Source organism: Pongo pygmaeus, chromosome X, assembly GCF_028885625.2.
Source record: "Pongo pygmaeus isolate AG05252 chromosome X, NHGRI_mPonPyg2-v2.0_pri, whole genome shotgun sequence".
Lineage (NCBI taxonomy): Eukaryota > Metazoa > Chordata > Mammalia > Primates > Hominidae > Pongo > Pongo pygmaeus.
The window spans coordinates 110937038-110957776 of record NC_072396.2 but is presented as its reverse complement, the minus strand read 5'-3'; the positions used below and the strand labels follow the sequence as shown (position 1 = coordinate 110957776).

The 20739-nt window shown below is 36.8% G+C and overlaps 1 protein-coding gene across 4 annotated transcripts in view; it reads right to left on the bottom strand.

Moving 5' to 3' along the window:
• Window positions 1-19444, bottom strand: part of TBC1D8B (TBC1 domain family member 8B) — a 68365-nt gene extending 48921 nt beyond the window's left edge. For 2 of the 4 annotated variants that reach the window (XM_063660658.1, XM_063660659.1), the window contains exons 1-5: window positions 19097-19383; window positions 5808-5918; window positions 3586-3704; window positions 2379-2604; window positions 1108-1348 (exon numbers count right to left, since the gene is read on the bottom strand). In XM_063660658.1, coding sequence (XP_063516728.1) covers window positions 1108-1348; window positions 2379-2604; window positions 3586-3704; window positions 5808-5918; window positions 19097-19226 — 827 coding nt within the window. In that variant the 5' untranslated portion in view covers window positions 19227-19383. Of the gene's footprint in view, window positions 1-1107; window positions 1349-2378; window positions 2605-3585; window positions 3705-5807; window positions 5919-19096 lie in introns of all 4 variants that reach the window. The other 2 variants (XM_054472217.2, XM_063660657.1) reach the window with 2 other exon arrangements.
• Between the last annotated feature and the right edge of the window lie 1295 nt (window positions 19445-20739).

Here is a 20739-nt window from a genome sequence, read left to right as displayed (position 1 = left end):
CACCTATAATATAATACAAACAGGATTCTTAATCCTTATAGAATTCTATTTATAAATCATGCATACTGAGACCTAGTTTTGGTACTGAAGTGTAAAATATTTACCTTGCTGATCTAATTTCCAGAAAAGCAGGGAGGCTCACAAACAAATCCTTATGTATATGAATTTTAGGAATAGTTTAGGAACAGGTAAGAGGAACAACTGTACCCAATGAGGGCTGTGTAGTGATCATACAACCTTCTAGGTCACTTGTTCTGGTCTAACCATAGGACTTCGGCTTAGGTTCCTCTTATACTTTCCCATATAGTCTATACTGTCATCCTCCTTGCCAGAAGCTGCTTTCACTAGCTATTTCTGGATCATCTCCTCTCCTTTTCCCCTTTGGCATGCTCATTTTAGTCAACTGTTCAGAATGTTCAGCAGGATAAAAGATATCTGGTCAGTTTCAACAAACCAAATATAATGGCAAACAGCTATCAGACACATACTTCTGAAGGATGCACTAATAATGATGAATATTTGCCTCATATTTTATATTTTACGAAGTGCTTTCACACATATCATGCCCATTCCTCGTAAGTGCCCTCTGAGGTAGAAATGACAGATGAGGAAACTGAGGTCCTGAGAGATATGCCTTGTCTAAGGGTTGTTCTACTTTCATTATGAAGTCCATGCTCCACTGACTCCACGAACTTGCCTCTTCATTAAAAAATGTTTTCTATAAGTTATTTTAAAAAATAAACAATATGTTTAACAATTTTAGACCCAAACTGTCTAGACTATTCATAGAGAAATTTAGAGTTAGACTAACCACACATAAAAATCTATGCATTTCTGAAAGCATTCCAGGGCAAGTCCTATCTGAATCTCAAGAAATAATTTTCAAATCTAACTTCTATTATTTCTTACAATTAAATTTCCTGGAGAGAAGGGTACTATTTATGTAATGCATATGAATAAACTCACAAAACACACACACACACCCACAATCAACTCCAAAAAAACCCCTATCACATAATATAGAAGAGTTAACTTTTAATGGTAAGCAATACTATCATTCTTATGGTCAAACAATACTTTGAAAAGTAAAAATTAAGCTTTGAATACCTTTTGGTGATCTGTAGAGGATTATAAAGGACTGGGTCATTATCAAATGTTTCCTTATCAAAAAGTCTTCTAATGGCATAGTTTGCCAGCTGTTCCATAAGAAGGTATGTTTGGTTAATGTGCAAAAACATTGAAAAGTAGTGATTCTCTCCTTGGGAACACACGTGAACACTCTCTGTCAGTATGACATTTGAAGTCTTTTCAAGTTTTGAGACTTCATCCCAGGAGATAATGAGTTTTACTGCAAATAAGAGGTATAAGCAGGTATGATTAAATTTTCATAGTGATTTATGTTTATTAATCAGGTCTTCTGAAACAATAGTTAATCCCCTGAAAAATACTATAAACAGCTAAAACAGTTTAGAGTTCAAGATTAGTTAAAAATTTGAAGCATCAACATGAATGTGCAAGAATTGGTGATTCCAGGAAGAGATCTAATTTTAAATAATTTCTTTTGAGATAGAGTCTCACTCTGTTGCTCAGACTGGAGTGAGGTGACATGATCACGGCTCATTACAGCCTTGACCTCCCAGGCTCAAGTGATCCTCACATCCCAAATAGTCCCCCCAAGTAGCTGGGACTACAGGCATGTGCCACCATGCCCATCTAATTTAATTTTTTTTTTTTTTTGTAGAGACAGGGTCTCACTATACTGCTCAGGTTCGTCTTGAACTCCTGGGCTCAAGTTATCCTCCTGCCTTGGCCTCCCAAATTGCTAGGATTATAGGCATGAGCCACTGTGCCCAATTTAATTTTAGATAATTTTTATAAAAAAGATTCTGATTTGATATTTAAATCTATTTCTTTATATAATTACATAATTATATAACTACCAATGTAAAAGCTGTTTGTATGTATGCTATAAATAGCACTGTTTGATTCTTCTTTGTGGCTACAAAGTGAGATGTGGGCCATTAGGTACTATGGCCACTATATTCAAATTGTATGTTTAAAATAGATTAAAACACAGACTAAAGCATGTAGGTAGTTCATAACAAGGAATTGAAAGCAGTCATATGCCAGATCATCATCATCATTTAATACTGACTCACTTCCCATGATATGCAAGGCATTCTATATATACTTCTAATGGTTTTATGTTAAGCAACCAGTCTTAAAAGAGTTCTTTCCCTAGATGAAATAAACTTTTTATTGTACAGTTTAATTACCTTTAATATCAATCCTATTATTTTATTTACAACCTAACATCATTAGAGTTGATAGGTCAGACAGCAAATTCAAGGCCATAGTAAGCAATAGAAACCACTTACTTTCTGATCCCAACAAAAAAGAATAGAAGCTCAGAAAGTTGGTGCTAAGATAAAGCCAACCCTGACAAGGAACCCGTCCTTTCCAATAACTGCATGAATAATAGGTCACTAACTTCTCCTTCTCTGGTAAACCAAAACATTTTTCAAATTTCAAAAGGGCTTCTCGGAATTTCTCAGGATCATCTTCTTTTGCAAAACAATGTTTTCCCTCTTCAGCAATTAATCCCTAAAGGAGACAAAATATTTTCTGAAAATTCATCACCTACCAACAAAAATATATTTCATACATTCAAACAGTTGATTGAATACAATTGTACAGTCAGCCCTCCATATCCATGGGTTCCTCATCCATGGATTCAACCAACCAGGGATTGAAAATATTTGGGAAAAAAATTCTACAAAGTTCCAAAAAGCAAAACTTGAATTTGCCATGCACCGAGGACTATGCAGAGTCCACTCAAATGAAGTGATGCATAGGCATTGTATTAGGAATGAGTAGTCTAGAGATGACTTTAGGTATATAGGCAGATGTGCATAGGTTATATGCAAATACTATGCCATTTTATATTAGGAGACTTGAGCATCTGTGAATTTTGGTATCTACAGCGGCGGCCAGAACCAATCCCCATAGATAACTAGGGACGACTGTATATATCTATACAGGCACATATATCATATGTGTGTACATAAATAATTCTCTTAGGACAGAGGTAAGCAGATTTTCTTCAGTTTTGTGCTTAGGTTTTTTTCTGAAAGCCTCATAAGGAACTATTACAAATACAAGTGCTAAATATATTTTTTTGAATGAACAAATGGTTTATTCAACTCAAAACTCAAGAGATATTCAAATAAAAATGCCCCTAAAAGCACTCACAAGGGCACCAAAGACAAACATTTAATGAAAGGGGAAAAAAGTAAATCCAGCTCATGAGAAAATATATAAAATTCTGAAAACAATATGTCAGTAATTGGTACCTAAAGAATAACCAGTATGTTTTAAGAGAATATTTCAATATCTATCAATCTCCCCCTGTGCTAAAGACTTTACAGTTTTCTTTAGCACACTGATTCTGAAATTCATATGTTTGTTTCTACCAATCCTGAAAGGTGCCAGTGAAACAATGACCTTCCATGCAAACTTTGATCCTCATACACGAGAGTCAAAGATTTTGGCACTCCATCTACAAGATATATCCGTGCCACTTACTCTTATTTTTCCTTGTACAAAATTAGTAATATCTTCATTTGAATCAAATACAGATAAGGTCTTCATAATATTTTGTTCCAACCAATCCCAATGCTTGGTTATTTCTTCTCTGTTGGCTCCTGATTAATAACACAAGAAAATAAAACAGTCAAGGAAAACTCCACAACAAAACTGTTCTTGTTATTTAAAAGCATAGTTTAAAAAGAAATAACATTTTCACTTTAAAAAATGACAGTCATAAAGGAGTAAAATATTTACATTTATTCTCTACTTTATCCCTCTATGTGGGCATGAACAGTATTTCTCATAAATAGAAAGAATAAAACATTTAATGAAAGGGTAGTAAAGTAAATCCAGCTCATGAGAAAATATATAAAATTCTGAAAACAAGATGCTAGTAACTGGTGCCTAAAGAATAACCAGTATCTTTTAAGAAAATATGTCGAGTACCAGAAAATACACAATGTATCATTCAATCCTTGGTCTCCAAATAATGCAGTTAGTACTGTGTCTATAATATGTGTGGCTGAAAACAGCATGTATGTGACAATCCTATGCATGCTAAGTAAATGCAGATTTCAACTGTGGCCACTCTACTTATTTAGAAGCCATGAAACCTTTGCTCAGAGCAACCCCATTCATCAAAAGACCTAGTAAACTTACAGAAATTTCATACAGGAGGTTAGAAATTCTGTAGCAAGGTTAAATCCATGTGACCCGCTGAATCAGCATTAGGAGGTTTGCTGAGGGTGAGATTAAACATTATTAGCCCTAGTCGCTTTGACTTGAAGAATATTTCAGTATCTATCAATCTCCTCCTGTCACTCACATACCATTAAAGTCTTCTCAGCACTATGGATTATATAAATATTCAAAAGTAATATGCTGACTTTTTAGTATATTTTATAATATATGGAGACTGGCATATTAAAAAATTTGTTGACATTGCAAATGGCCTATTTCCTACATTCAATCAGAATTTTATTCATGTTACTAAGTCACCATACCAAGAGTAATAACTGTCTTTAATGGACCACAAATAAAAGCCATGGGGGAAATGTTAAGGCCTTAAGTTTGATTCTTTTGGTATAAGGAAGCTTCATTAGTAGGTAATTACACTATTTCTGCATCAGGTTAATTTGGGGGAAATAAGTTATACAATCATCTTTATTTAAGTAGAAAGGCCTTTTTTTAAAAAATAATTTTTACTAACCAGATTTAGAGTTGAGATTACAGAATTCTCGTGATGTCAGCAGGTATAATGTCAACCTCATTTAGGTTAAATGACATTCAATTTAAGAGGGCCAGGAGGAAAGACTCACTGGCAACACTAAAAGAAATTTAGGGGGAAATATAAAAAACAAGCCACACATCCTAAAAAATTAATTGTATGCTATATGTTCACACATATGAATGTTCCAGAAATTCATGTGCTTTTGTTCTTTTTAAAAAAGTATAATATATCTACTTTAGAAGAGAGGGGGACAAGAAGAAAGGCAGTTTTTCAATATCAAAAAGGCTAGAAATCTGGGATTCTAATTTAGACCAACATTATCATGGCATCATAAAAGGAAGTAAGAAACTGTCAATGCAGCTTTTTAAAAATTTATTTTGACTTACTTTATTAGAAAGAATTATCCTAATTCCTTTCCTACCCATAATATATATGTTGAAGCATCTGAACCACCCTGTCATGAATGAATATGTAATATTAACTGTAAGACATTCCTTCATATTTCAAGGATATGATGCTTTTTCTGAGAAGGTGGGAGTGAATAAAAAAGATTTAATTTTCCAGGCTTATACTTCCTTAGGAGTCATTATGTTTTGGGTTCACAGATAACTTCAGATTCTTCTCATTTGAGTTATTAGTAATGAAACTATTTCATGGAGAAGTTCTCATCTTCCCAGCAGTTGGATAAAGCAGAAGTTGAAGAAAGGAGTTATATAGCAGTAACACTGACCAAAATCTGTGCAGAATCAGAATCAGCCCTGCTAGACCACATGCTTCAGGTCCCTCACACCAATGGATTAAAAAAAAAAAAACTTAATAACACATATCCTTTAAAAATAAACAGAGGTCTTGCTATTCTCTCAAAGTAAAGTTGCACATTTAATTTGTTTTTAAATCTCAAAGCAACTACAGACTATAAATAAATATGAATACTCAGCTTTGTAGTACCCTTATTTAATTTGAATTATGTTTTAAAAATCATACTCACCACATGCAATTGACAAGTAAACTTGAGAATCTGGTGTCTGGTGTAGGATGCGAAATGGAGCTACTTTAGCAGTAGAGTCTAAGACTGAATCAAGAGTCCCAACCAGAAGCCCTGTTGTAATAGAAAGATTGTTGAAATAAGGACTTTACAAGAGATAAATCAAATCTGTATCACTTCATATAACAAACTAATAAATTTATTTTAAAACTTTTCTAGCCCAAAGAGTCCTTACAGAGATTTTTCTTAAAGAAAAAATATATTTGGGATAAAGAGAGATTACAGTATGCCAATGTGAGTAGTATCTGAGAAAATTATCTTTCAATAAGAGTTAAGTCAGCTTCAATTGTCCAAATCTCAAAATGTATCTGCAGCACTTATGTATCTCGTTCATAAGGTTGTATGTATATTAGATAAGAATGTAGAATCTAGTACTATAGACTAACTGGGTTTAAATTCTGGCTCTGTCGCTTGTGTCAACTTGAGCAAGTTAAAGTACTTACCCTTTCTGCATCCTCATTTGTAAAATAAGGTTAAAACAGATCCTACTACAAAGGGCTGTTGTAAAGATTAAATGAGTTGTTACATTTAACGCACTTAGAGCAATGCTTAGCACACAGTAAAACACCCAATATTAGTTAATACTATTATTATTTAAGAAAATCTTAGATATTTAAACAAGATAAAACCTTGATTAAATAAAATGCTTCTGTACAGGGATTTTCTTTTCAACAATTCTTAATTCCTCAATTAGGAATTCAAAGCTCTTGATCAATTAGTTCCAGTTTAATAATCTAATTATATTTCCTACTATTTCCTAGAACAAAGTTCACTGTTTTCTTAAACAACCAGCTAATTTCTCCCATAGGGTCTTTGCTAAGCAACTATCATTTTACCTAGAAATGTTAATGAAAAAAAAAGAAATCCTAATGAAAGTCTTCTAGCCCAGTCCAACTAATCTGAATTCTACATTTTCTTCAAGACCCACTTCCCCTATGAAATCCTCACTGGCTATCCCAAGCAATAATACTTTCCCTTTTCTCTGAATATTCATAGGACTTAGAGTCTATACAGGTTGAGTATCCCTTATATGAAATGCTTGGGACCAGAAGTGTTTCAGATTTCAGATTTTTTCAGGTTTTTGATTAAGTGCATACACATACTGAGGTATCTTGGGGATGGGACCCAGGTCTGAACATGAAACTTATTTGTTTCACATATACCTTATACATATAGCCCGAAGATAATTTTATACAATATTTTAAATAATTTTATGCATGAGTTTTGACTGCAACCTGTCACATGAGGTCAGGTGTGGAAATTTTCCATTTGCAGCATCATGTCAGCAATCAATGTTTTGGATTTTGGAACATTTCAGATTTTTCATTTTTAGATTAGTGATGTTCAACCTGTACTACACAACCTAGCATATATTAGGCTGGTTATTATAACTACTTTCTAAGAGCTTCATGTATATAATTTTTGTCTCTTTATCTAGATTATTTGTCCTCTGAGGACAATAACCATGTCTTCTATCTCTGTGTTTATATCCATAACTTTCAACATATTGCTGCACAATACGGATATAGTTTGTTGATTTAACCATATCAATGGGATGGCTGAAATATATAAATTTACCTTCCTTTTCTGGAAGCTCTGATTGGTTGAGTGTTGGTTTTGCTTTATGAGGCATTTCCCTTTAATTTAGAATACAGATTTTTAAGAAAAATTTAAATCAATTATAAACCAGGCTTTTGGCTCTCTTCCTATTTTGACCCACTTAAAAAGAATTAAGATTTTAAGCAAGTTTTGAATGAGAATATAGATAGGTTGGCAGATGCTCACATCTGCCTCACATCACTTCCTATCACATTAGCAAGGTATATGCATGGAAGGAGGTAAATTAGAAGAGTAGGAGATAAGACAAAGACATAAAGAGAAATTTGGCTTAGCTGAAAGGAAAGGATAGGAGAGTAGATACAGGAATTGATAAAAAGTAAAAACAGGAGCCACAAATGTAGCATAATATAAATTAGCAATTTTCTGAGGATTTTGATGGGCAAAGTTCAAGAAAGAGGATTTTGGCAATGGCAGTATGTGCAGATTTTAGAGGAAAGAAGTTATCTGATATGAAAAAGAAGTTCAAGTATGAATTGAAGCTTTTAAAAAATAGAAATGAGAAAACTGACAAATATTATGAAAGAGAAAGTAATGGGGAAAAGACAATGGGAATGAGGATGAGGGAAACAGAAAATAATTATACTTCAACTAATGAGGAGGGAATTACTGATGGGTTTGGGGATAAAAGGAAAAATAATTCTATCACTTTTAGCATTGAAATAGTGACTATGAGAAATTGGAGATTTGGTAAAGTAAAAAGAAAGAAAAGTAGGAGCCAAAATATGCAGATAGTGTCTTCAGAACTATGTGATTAAAATTGCTGAGGAAATGGAGAAGAGGAGAATGTTTTCAATTTGAAGATAGGAATGTGAAAATACTCAAAAAAGGGATAAAAGAGTAGTCGCAAAAGACAACCAAAAGAACTATCACTATGTTGAAAAACAGAATTAAGTACATAAATGTGTGTGTATATAAATAAACATAACTTGTCAAATTTGTCAAAATAAAGAAATTAGAATTTCAAATGAAGGCACTTTATTGAATACAGGATAGCTTTAGCAGATAACAGATAAAGATAAAAGATAACTATCTTTTTGAAGATACTGTTTAAAGATTAACGGTGGCTATGTGGATGTGAGAGGAGTAGTCAAAATCACTGGCAAGAAAGGTCGCTTTTTGGCAGCAGAAATGTTCACAAGATTATAAGCGCCTTGTACTACGTAGAAAGAAAATTGCTCAGTTTTGTTAAGTGTGAAATCAGGCAGTTAGTATAAAACTATGCAACAAATAATTTGGAAGCTAGTGCTAGACTACATTTGTAGTCACTTGGGGAACTCTTCCAGCTCATTAAGCTGTAATCATCATCAAGTCCCTGCAAGTCATTCAGAAATTAATATGTACCAATTTCTGGGTTCTAAATACTCCCTCCTGGAGTATTTTAAAGTAAATTCTAGACATTGTATCATTTCATCCATGAATAATCCAGTATCTTTTAGTTTATTTTAAAAGGTCCTCAGAGGCTGGGCTTGGTGACTCACGCCTGTAATCCCAGCACTTTGGGAGGCCGAGGCGGGTGAATCACCTGAGGTCAGGAGTTTGAGACCAGTCTGACCAATATGGTGAAGCCCTGTCTCTATTAAAAATACAAAAATTAGCTGGGCATGGTGGCAGATGCCTGTAATCCCAGCTACTCAGAAGGCTGAGGTAGGAGAGTCTCTTGAACTTGGGAGGCGGAGGTTGCACCACTTGGAGTGAGCTGAGATTGCACCACTGCACCCCTGCTTGGGCAACAGAGTGAGACTCATCTCAAAAATAAATAAATAAATGAATAAATAAATAAATAAATAAAAATAAAAGGTCCTCATTTGAATCTAACCTGTGGCCAATATTGAGCACACTGATCTATGGTATTAATTGCCCCTTCCAATATTTAGACACCTGCAAATTTTATAAACATTTCTTTTTTTGTATTAAGTCAATGGTAATGATGAACAGGTAGGGCAATGGGCTGAGTGCTAGAGGAAAGACCAGTAAAACAGCCACAGCTTGAAAATGGTACTCATTATCAATGTGCTAGTCTAGTACACAAACTAAAGTGTCCTTTAGTTTGACAAGTGGCTCTTTCTGTTTGTAAACTGGATTGAGGGCACTGTGTAAGTGAATACTGCTCTAGCTGCAGAAGAGCCATGTAATGAACTTCCTAATTACAAACAAGATTTATTTCCATTCTAAGTAAAATGTTCAATCATAATTTTTTCCATGGTAATGATTACTGGAATCTTACAGTGGATTCTTTATTTTGTCATAAGTTGTCATGCTTACAAAGTCAAACAAGTACACCTTTACTGAACTTAGCTTCATTATATGTTAATAAAAAAACTAATTGGTAAACTGCCAATACACTTAGCAGGAAATATATTCAAATAAGAGAAGGTAGTGTGCTCAATAAAGTTTGTGGATTTTCCTGATTCTATTACTTTGCTACCAGATCTAAGTCCTTAAAATGACACTATGAATGCTTATTTTGGAATAATTCAATAGCCACAGTTGGCATTTTGAAAGCTGCCAACTTTATATTAAGAGTTTTGGAAAACAGTTAATAAAAATAATTCTTCTTTGGTCCTGTTTTCCCTCTCCCTGCATTCTTTTAAAGGCACTTACTTGAAAACTGAATATATATATATAAGCACTCATTTCCTTCCCTAACTGAAATCTTTTTTTCATTAAAGGATTTAGAATTTTTTAGGGAAGCAATTGACATAACAAACAACAGATTACAATGTCTTGTGGGAAAAAAAGAATAGATGAATTATTAATCAAACCCAGCTACATTTCTAAAGATAGAGACACAGGAAAATATGAGAATTGGTACTATATTTACAGCCACTTCTTACTCTTCAAGACCTATACACCAATGCACAAAAAGAGTAACCCTCAGAAAAGCAAAGAAATTGCAACACCTGAATTTCTAGGTATAAAGCAGAAAGCAAGTATGATAGCAAATGAATAAACTGGTATACAGTGTAGTACTTTTAAACATTATTTAGAAGAACTAAACCAGGCCCATCATTTTGGTTAGTTTAAAACAAGAGAGCAACTAATATTATAATAATAATCAGAAAATGTGATTACACCTTGTTTTATTTATTTATTTTGAGACAAGGTCTCACTCTGTTGCCCTGCCTGGAGTGTAGTGATGCAATCTCAGCTTACTGGAGCCTCCACATCCCTGGCTCAAAGGATCTCCCACCCACCCCAGCCTTCCATGTAGCTGGGGCTACAGGCACATACCACCAAGTCCTGCTAATTTTGTTTATGTTTTGTAGACACAAGGTCTTACTGTGTGGCCAAGGCTGGTCTCCAACTCCTGGGCTCAAGCAATTCTCCTGCCTTGGCCTCCCAAAGTGCTGAGATTACAGGCATGGGTCACCGTGCCCAGCCCTATACCTTGTTTTAAAACTTCACTTCTTTATAGTGTAGTAAGGGAGGGGAAAAAAGGGGCATATCACAATGTGTATTCCTCTCCCTCCCTGGAACATTTTATTCTCTGAAATCAAGTAAAAAATTACCTTTAAAGATCTCTTTGCACAAGAAAGGGCAGCCTCATAGGAGATTTTGAGAAATAAAGTATGGCCAATGTCATGACTTTTCAGTCTTGTTTTTTTTTTTTTCTTTTTCTTTTTTCTTTTTTTTTTCCATTAGAATGAAATCTACTTGACAGGAAATATTAGTTTTCTACTTAGGTATGCAGTCAATAATCTTTCCACTGCTACCAAAAAAGTGGGGGGGGGGGTGGGTAACACTAATCATCCTTCATTTTTCAAAACCTCCTACAAGGTTGCCCTTTCTCATTCAGAGATGTTTAAAGGTAATTTTTTACTTGATTTCACAGGGACCAAGATGTTCCAGGGAGGGAGGGGAGCACACAGTGTGATCTGCCCTCTCTAGGGGTTGCCCTATGTGATTTTCTTTTTAATAAGCCAAAATGTTAATTTATTTGGCTTATGAGTTGAAACATTTCTAGTGGATATCTGATAGATTACTGACTATTTGCCTAATTTTATCTTACTTAATTGTTCTGGCTCACAGCAGGATGGAATATCTTGTGGAAATTTTTGTTATACATAGGCTGTTTTGTGTCCACTGAAAGAACAGTGGACACAAAAAACAAAGGTTTAATTCTTAGGTCCCTTTAATTCTCTATCTTAGGTTTTCCTCTGGTATAGATTAAGACATTGCTCTTTAATAAACTTTTTCTAGTCACTAAGTGCATTATATATTGAGTCTCATATTTTCAACTCCACATAAATGAATCTAGAATATTTGCTGTGTCCCCAACAACTGTTATCTTTTGCTTTTGCACTATCACATTATTCCTCCTACTTAGAACGTCCCCCGCTCCCCCCACCACTTCTACCAAACCACCTCTCAGATATTGTTAGTGCTCATAGATGGATGATTTAATTTGAGAACACCCCAAACTGGTTTTTGGCAAGATGCTTCACAGATGCCACACTGGAACTTTGTCACCAGTACACCACCTATTATTAATCACTGCTTTTAGGAAATATTTGTATCTTTAACAGGATTTCGGATAAGCATACTTTACAAGACAGCTGGCCTTGGAAAATTGCTTTGAGGGTTTCCCTGCATTATGGAGATTTCTAAGCCAACAGAACAAGGCTGCTATTATTATTGACTACACTAGCAATTGTATTGGTTTGCTTACTTATTTATCAACTGTCTGACCCATCACATTATAAACTCCGTAAGGGCTGGAACTATTTCTGTCTTTTTTTTTTTTTTTTGAGACGGAGTCTCACTCTTGTTACTCAGGCTGGAATGCGGTGGCATGATCTCGGCTCACTGCAACCTCCACCTTGTGGGTTCCAGTGATTCTCCTGCCTCAGCCTCCCAAGCAGCTGGGATTACAGGTGTGTGCCACCACACCCAGCTAATTTTTGTATTTTTTGTAGAGATGGGGTTTCACCATGTTGACCAGGCTGGTCTCGAACTCCTGACCTCAGGTGATCCACCTGCACTGGGATTACAGGCGTGAGCCACTGCGCCCGACCAGAACTATTCCTGTCTTATTCACCACTGTATACTCAACACCCAGGACAAGGGCCAGCTACCACCCTATTTGTCTGTTTCCCTTCACAGAAAAACTCCTAGAAAAAATTATATGTATTCACTCTGTTCCCAAATATTTGGCTCATATATTCTAGTACCACAAGTCTCTGTTCACAGCTCACCCTAAGAGGCCTTCCCAGACCAATTTCTCTAATATACCAACCCCCTCCCCTCTCTATCATGATACTTTATTTTTCTTCATATGGCTTATCAGCACCAGTCATATCATATACTATTAGCTTATTTGCCTCCCCCAACTACAGTATTAGCCCCATGAGAGTAGGGACTTTGTTTTTTTTCATTGCTTTATCTCCAGCACTTAAAACAGTGCTTGGTTTTTAAAAGGCACTCAGTAAATATCTGTTGAATTAAAGCCTTGTATACCATCACATTTAGGATTTAATCTTACCTTTTGTGCTTACATAGCAGTAGCAAAAGGTGGAAAACTGGGCAAATGTTCTAAAATAAAGGCAATATAAAATCTGTCATAGCCGTACAGCAATGTGGCAAACATTATAATGCCTTTTACTTTTTAAAATATTTTTTATCTCACTATATTGCCTAGGCTGGCCTTGAACTCCTGGGCTCAAGCAATCCTCCCGCCCCAGCCTCCTAAGTAGCTGGGACTACAGGTGTGCACCACCACGCCTCACTGCTTTTTATTTTTTATTTTTAGCTTACCTTACAGCCATAAGCCTTCCACAACTGTTCACAAACTGCATGAGTTTTCATCAGTTGAATAATTATTTCCTTTTTAAGTATTGTTTTGAAAAATATTACTAAGGTAACAAATGTTATATGTACTCTTTATCACCACTCAGCAAGACAAGTGATGCTGATATCTATGGAAGCACTATTTGAGAACTTCCAGGTTTTGGGCGACAACAGATCAAAAGGAAATGATGTCATGATAAGTTATTCTAATTCTTGTACATTATTCTGATTATAAACCACAAATGCATAATCACTGTCATGCCCAAATTCTTCAATTAGTAACTATCAGTGTTTTGTTTTTGTAGTCATATCATTGCATATCAGATATAATCTATGTTACCACTCCAAATCAATTTCTATATACAACATGGGGAAAGTAATTACTAGGGAAAATAGCATAAATATATAACCCCTTTGGTCTTCAGGCCCAGAAAATGGCATTTTAACATCTTTCTCTTTCATTAATAGATAAATGTCAAGTATTTGTACAGTTGCTCACAAGTTTCAAAACTCATTTGACCCACATAAAAAATGCTGTGAGGTAGGAAAGACAAGTTTTATCCCCATTTTACAGATGAGGAAACTAAGCCTTTATAAAATAATTATAGCTGAATAGAGACATAAAACTATCACAAAATCAAGGAAGATAAAAGAAGCAGGGTTAATGGGGCAAGTGGAATCACTGAACTTGGTATTATATTCATATATTTGTGGATGTTGGCTTGTAGTTGGTTTATTTATTATTATTATGTTATTATTATTATTATTATTATTATTTGAGATGGAGTCTCCCTGTGTCACCCAGGCTGGAGTACAACAGCACGATCTCGGCTCACTGCAGCCTCCACCTCCTGGGTTCAAGTGATTCTCCTGCCTTAGCCTCATCAGTAGCTGGGACTACAGGCACCCGCCACCAAGTCTGGTTAATTTTTGTATTTTTAATAGAGACAGGGTTTCAACATGTTGGCCAAGGTGGTCTCAAACTCCTGACCTCAAATGATCCGCCTGCCTTGGCCTCCCAAAGTACTGGGATTACAGGCGTGAGCCACTGTGCCCAGCCTGGTTTATTTACTTTTTATTTTTTTTAAATCCCATAGGGCAATACCTAGGGAGGGCAAATCACACTGTATTCCTCTCCCTCCCTGGAACATTTTGTTCTCTGAAATCAAGTAAAAAATTACCTTTAAAGATCTCTTTGAATAAGAAAGGGCAGCCTTGTAAGAGATTTTGAGAAATAAAGGACGGTCAATGTCATGACTTTTCAGTCTTGTTTTTTTTTTCATTAGAATTAAATCCACTTGAAAGCAAATATTAGTTTTCTACTTAGGTATGCAGTCAATAATCTTTCCACTATTCCAAAAAAAAAAAAGGTGGGGGGTAACACTGATCATCCTTCATTACTCAAAACCTCCTACAAAGTTGCTCTTTCTCATTCAGAGATCTTTAAAAGTAATCTTTAACTTGATTTCACAGGGACCAAGATGTTCCAGAGAGGGATGGGAGCACAAAGCGAGATCTGCCCTCTCTAGGGGTTGCCTCATGGGATTTTCTTTTTAATAAGCCAAAATGTTAACTTATTAATTTTGTGTGTGTGTGTGTGTGTGTGTTTGTGTGTGTGTGTATGGGGGGGTAGATCTTTCCTTACCTTAAATGAAATGTCATGCTTTCCACTTGGGTACCCTCATCTCAGTAGACAGGTACTTAGAAGGCCAAAATTTTTTTATCAGATATGTCCTTTGTAAGCATGAAACGCAGGGATATTTTGCTAATAACTATCTAAGTTGAACATTTTCAGAGCTGGACTCCTTGAGTCTGGGGTGACGAAATAGGGGAAAGAAGCTTTATATTTTCAAGGGATGGTCACTAAGAGGTTTTAAAAAGGCTACCTTATTGTTTATTATGTATGTGTTTACGACAAATTGTTTACATAGTGATTTGCTCAGTCTATATAAATATCATAAAATGAAAAGCTTCTTTCAAATATTATCATATTCTGGTTTTTACAGATAATTTAATTTCAAAGTAATGGTACCAAGATGAAAAACGAAATCAGAAACAGAATGTCTAAAAATTCTCCATTTTAATAAGTTTTACTTCCTAGCTTTGTTTTACACCACACAAAAAAGGTCTACTGAGGGAGCTTATCAGTCTAACACCCAAGAACCTGCTTACACTATTCAGATATGGAAAATTCAAGAGTAAAATACTCTTTAAAAACTACCTATATGAAGGCTTCCTGATTGGCAGACCTTCCTAAATCCCATATACTAGAGTACTTAGTAGGATGTAGCCCCATAGCTCCATTCATGTAGTAGTTCCCATCTGCCAAGCAAAGCAAATTGATTTGTGCTTAATAAGACAAATATGCATAAATTAGTTTTAACTCTATAAAACCAGGTGCTAAATGTAGGTGCCATAGAAAAGTCATTATTAGCTAGGAGAAGCAAGAGATAACATAAGGGGACCGTAAAATCCAGAAGGGTGAATTATTTCTCTAAATGAAGGAAAATCGCTTTATCTATAAAACAGCTTATGTATACCAAAAATTTCCACAAAACATTCCATCCTGCTGTGAGCCAGAACAATTAAGTAAGATAAAGTTAGGCAAATGGTCAGTAATCTATCAGATATCCACTAGAAGTGTTTCAACAATTTAAAAGAGGTACCTCAGAATTCTAACTTACAAACTCATCTCTTGTTTTAATAATCCTTGAGTTCTCTGTTGCTGCTATTCCATTATTAGAAAAAAAATGGAGTCAACTAACTTTATCAAGTCCACACTTAAGAGTCATTACATTGCTGGTGATTAACACCAATTATCATATGGCAAAGAAATGAAATCTTAAAGTATAACCACTAACGTTTCTAGATGATCATTATCATTTCTTCATTAAACAAAATGCATAAACTAATCCTTTAAAGAGATAGCACACAACACTGGATTTTAGCAAACAAAGTGAACAGAGGCAAACTTATGCTGGCACACAGTCAAGCTCCTGTGAGAACTAATCCAAATGTGGATTTGTGGTAAAGCACAACAAAGCTTTTGGCTTCATGATTTTAAGTAAGAATACAGTAATTGAGCAGCCAGGAAAATCAGCACACACTTATGCTCTGGACCAAAAAGAACCAAACGAACCTTAAAAGCACCTCTTTGTTTCTTTCTTATCCATTTTGTTTAATTTACATGGAATTACAGTGGTAGCTCTCATGTGGTAATTTCAAGCATCTTGTCAATACCACAGATAAAATAATCATGAAGAGATATAAACTGACCACTAAATGAATGTGGATATCACTAGTCACAACATATATATGTGGTAGAAATCTTAGTTTATTTCTTCAGACAAATTTCTCTTATTCTAGACTATGGGGACTAGTAAATGGAGTGGGCAGGATAGAGGTAAACCAGTGCAGTTGGTCCATGCTTTAAGAAGAAAGCATGTCAGGCTGGGTGAGGTGGCTCATTCCTTTAATCCCAATCCCAATCCTTTGGGAGACCAAGGTGGGAGGATCCTAAGGCCAGGAGTTCAAGACCATGCCTAGGCAACACAGCCTGTCTCTTAAAAAAAAAATGAAATTAGCCAGGCTTAGTGGCTTGTACCTGAAGCCCTAGCTACTCCGGAGGCTGAGGTGGGAAGATCACTTGAGCCCAGGAGTTCCAGGCTGCTGTGAGCTATAATCACATCACTATCACTGCCCTCCAGCCTGGGTGACAGAGTGAGAGACTCTGTCTCAAAAAAAAAAAAAAAAAAAAAAAGGGAAACTTGCAACAAGTTAAAAAACCATGTAATACTACATTACAGTGATTATATTTTCAAGAATTTGATTTACCTACTTAAAGGAACACAGTTTTAGTATGAGGAACCAAAATAAATTATAAGACTATTCCTGAGGCTGTAACACAGGACTATAAAATCTATTTTAATTTTTTTTTCTTTGAGACAGAGTCTCCCTGTGTTGCCCAGGCTGGAGTGCAGTGGCCCTATTACGGCTCACTGTAGCCTTGACCTCCCAGGCTCAAGCCATCCTCCCATTTCAGTCTCTCAAGTAGCTGGGGCCACATGGCTGGCTAATTTTAGTAATTTTTGTAGAGATGGGTTTTCGCCATGTTGTCCAGGCTGGTCTTGAACTCCTGGTCTCAAGCAATCCACCTGCCTCGGCCTCCCAAAGTGCTGGAATTACAGGCATAAACCACCGTGTCCGGCCTGAAATCTATTTTAAATATATCCTGAACTATTCTCAATGGACTCAAGTGGATAATTTATGTCACTGGGTAATTATGAACATCGATTCTAAAATTTTGATCTGGAAAATATCTGCATCTATTAAATGGAAAGACTCTTCTGCAAAATAGCATTTGTAATTTTTAAAAATTAGAAAATGACAGAATGTCACATTTAACAGGGCAATTTTTGTTGCCATATTTTCAAGAGGGCCTTTTTAGAAGCTGGATAAGATTAATAGGTCTAGCAAAATTTTTTAAAATGTCCTGTAGAACCTCAGAATTCTTTGCACCCTGGGAGTGGCTTGAAAACGAAATAACGGCATACGTTTATCACCATCTTAACGACATACATTGATTTGGTGCTATTATCTTTCGTTTTATTCTCTCAACTCTGTGAGGTAGGCACCATTTTCCAAGAGAGAAAAAGCAAGGTCATCTCCTCCATGAATTATAACTTGCCTAGTTTACTAGGTGGTCTTTTTCCCTTAGCCCTTCCCACCATTCTTATCCAGATTATAAGCACTGCAAAGCCAAGAAACTGAATCTTGTGAACCTTGTAGCACACAGTAGGTGCTTAAGGTTGAGTAAATGAAAGAATTTGAGGAATGTCATCCAACAAGTAAGAGAGTAGGATGGGACTAAAATGCAGATTTTCAGAACTCTTCCCTTTTTCCATTACATCAGGCTGCCTGGTCTACCACTTCAAGGTCACAATACCAAATTAGAGATTGATTAGAAAAAGAGTTCTTGTTTTCCCAACGTCCAAAACTTTAAATGTCCCTACCCAAGATGAGTGGTCTCAAAATAACGTTCTCTGGAAACTTTAAACATTTGGCCAAAAAACAGTTTTTAAGAATTGGGGTCAGGGTGGGTTAGACAGGAAGAGTTAAACTCCTACCGTCTGGCTTACAATCACAGCTTTGAATGAAGGGGCAGCACCAGTTACTTAAGAGATTAATTTATTACGACGTTGTTAATAGCCTTTGAGAGGGGATCCCAAAGATTGAAAACTTGGAGACAAAGTAAAAGATGCTAAATTGGGAGAGATCAGCAATTCTGAGCCTACCCCTCCACCTCTCCTGACTCCAGTTCTCCCTCTTCCCTAATATTTCTTTTGAAGTCTATTTCTCAGGATGTGATTGGGGCGCCTCCCTGTCTCCTCACCATCCCATCCCCCATACACTTAATCTCCCCAGGGTGCTGATGATCGGTATGGGTTCTGTGAAAAAAGTTAAGTTCACAACTGCGAACTAGCCCCTGTCACCAGCCTAAATGCGACCTGTCTAGGTCTAACACTCATCATCAGCCTCCCTCCCCCTATGTGAAGCGACAAGGTAGGTACCCGTTTCTTCCTTGGCCTCAGAAAGAACCGCGCTCCTCCCTTCACCCGTCCCAACCAAAGAGCAACTCGTCGTCCAGTGAGACATTCTCAGGACTTGGAGGTGGTGGCGGAAAGGTGGTGTCGGGAGAAGAACCCCAGTCTCTCCGCCCACGATTTGGGATTGGGAAACTGGTAGCGACGAGTAACTGTTGTCCTCACCACCTTTTAAGTAACAGCGAACACAGCCCAGAGGCAGGTAGGGTGGCCACAGCTTACCTGTGAGCCCCCCTCCGGCTTCCTCCCCGTAGCCCCGACGCCGCTGCAGCACGAAGTAGTCGTTGGACCTTTCCATCAGCCACAGCTTCAGCGCATTTTTCAGAAGCACTTCCTCAGGCTTCAACCACATCGCGAACTTTGTGCCTACCGGGAACAGTGACCTAGATGCCCTCCTCACCTCACTCTCAACCCGTCTCTTCCCCTCTGCTTCTCCTCCCACCAAATCTTCCTCAGGCGACAGCAGCTCAGGTTCAGGTTTTCCACACTTCCCCCAACCCTCCCTTCTCTCCCACGTAGGCAGAGAGATTGCCAATTCCCTCCCACAGCGCTACCGCCAGACTGGGAAATAGTCCCGCTTCTTTACCTCTTGGGAGTTGTAGTTTCCTACGCGCTTTTCTGTGCTCACGCGGCTGGAACATGGGACTACCCTTCCCACAATACACTGGGGTGAGAATGGGTGGGGGTGCTTTCAAAGCGGGTCCCAGCCATCAGTTAAGTGTGTTTTGCGTATCTGAAGTTTAAAGCATTTTTTTTTGGTTCAAATAAGTGAGTCCCAGGTGTAAAGGTGTTGCTTCTTTTTATCGTTTTACAGCCGAAGGCATTAAACTGTAGAAAACAAATTTCTGGAATTTTGGAATATCGGTTCATTCCAGGAAGCAGCAGTAGCAACAACTAACATTTAATGAGCTCTCACTATAAACTCAGGCGATCTCACGTAATCCTCACAGCAGTCTTGCGAAGTGGACATTCGTCCCCGCTTTGCACATTAATAAAGGAAAGCGCTGTCGGGTGAGGCGACTTATCCAAGGTCACACAGTCAGTGATACGATTCCTTCTCTAAATCCAAAATTCATGCCTAGATTAAGCTCTTTTTGGTTATATAGGAAGAATACAAAATTTCCAGAAGCCACGCATTTTCTTCACTCCGTGCACCCCTCCTTTCCTTCACTGTCGCCTCTGTTTATTAAACTACTGTAATGAACCACAGAAAATCTCTCGTCCAACTTCCTATTTTGGAATCTAAACAATTTATGTGCATTTTTTTTTTCTTTCTTAAACTCTTAAGAAAAAAAATCCCTTTGGAAGCAAACTTGACCTCTTGGTATCTGGGCAATGATGCACAGCGGTTTGAACACTAAGGTGAGGTCAGTAATTTGCATGATATCGCTGTGAGGAAATATTTGAGAGATGTTTTTATTTATTGCAATAACTAAGTCCACCGGAATTAAAGAGTGCATTAAAAGTGAAAACAAGTTTAGAGGGAGGAAGGAGTTGGGAGGCCATGTATAAGCAAAGGGCTCTTGGCAAGCTGTTTTGAGAATAAAGCCTCAAAGCCATGTGGATTAAAAAAAAAATGGGGTGGGGCACACGCAGATGCCAAGCCAAGGAACTCTGCCCTGGAGGAGCGTCTCTGGGGTAACCTTCTAAGATGTGAGCCATCTCGAGTGAGGCAGGCGTGTGCTCCAACCAGGGATTTTTCTTGTGAATGAGAAAAGGGGCAATCTGGGATTCTCTTCTACTAAATGGCAGTAAGTAGTCCCAAGGCAGCTATCTGGACAGTTTGGAAAGAGATAATCCTTTCAGAGTTCAGACTGCAATGTATCTTTGGGAAAAGCCATCGCAATTTGAATGTGTACTAAGGG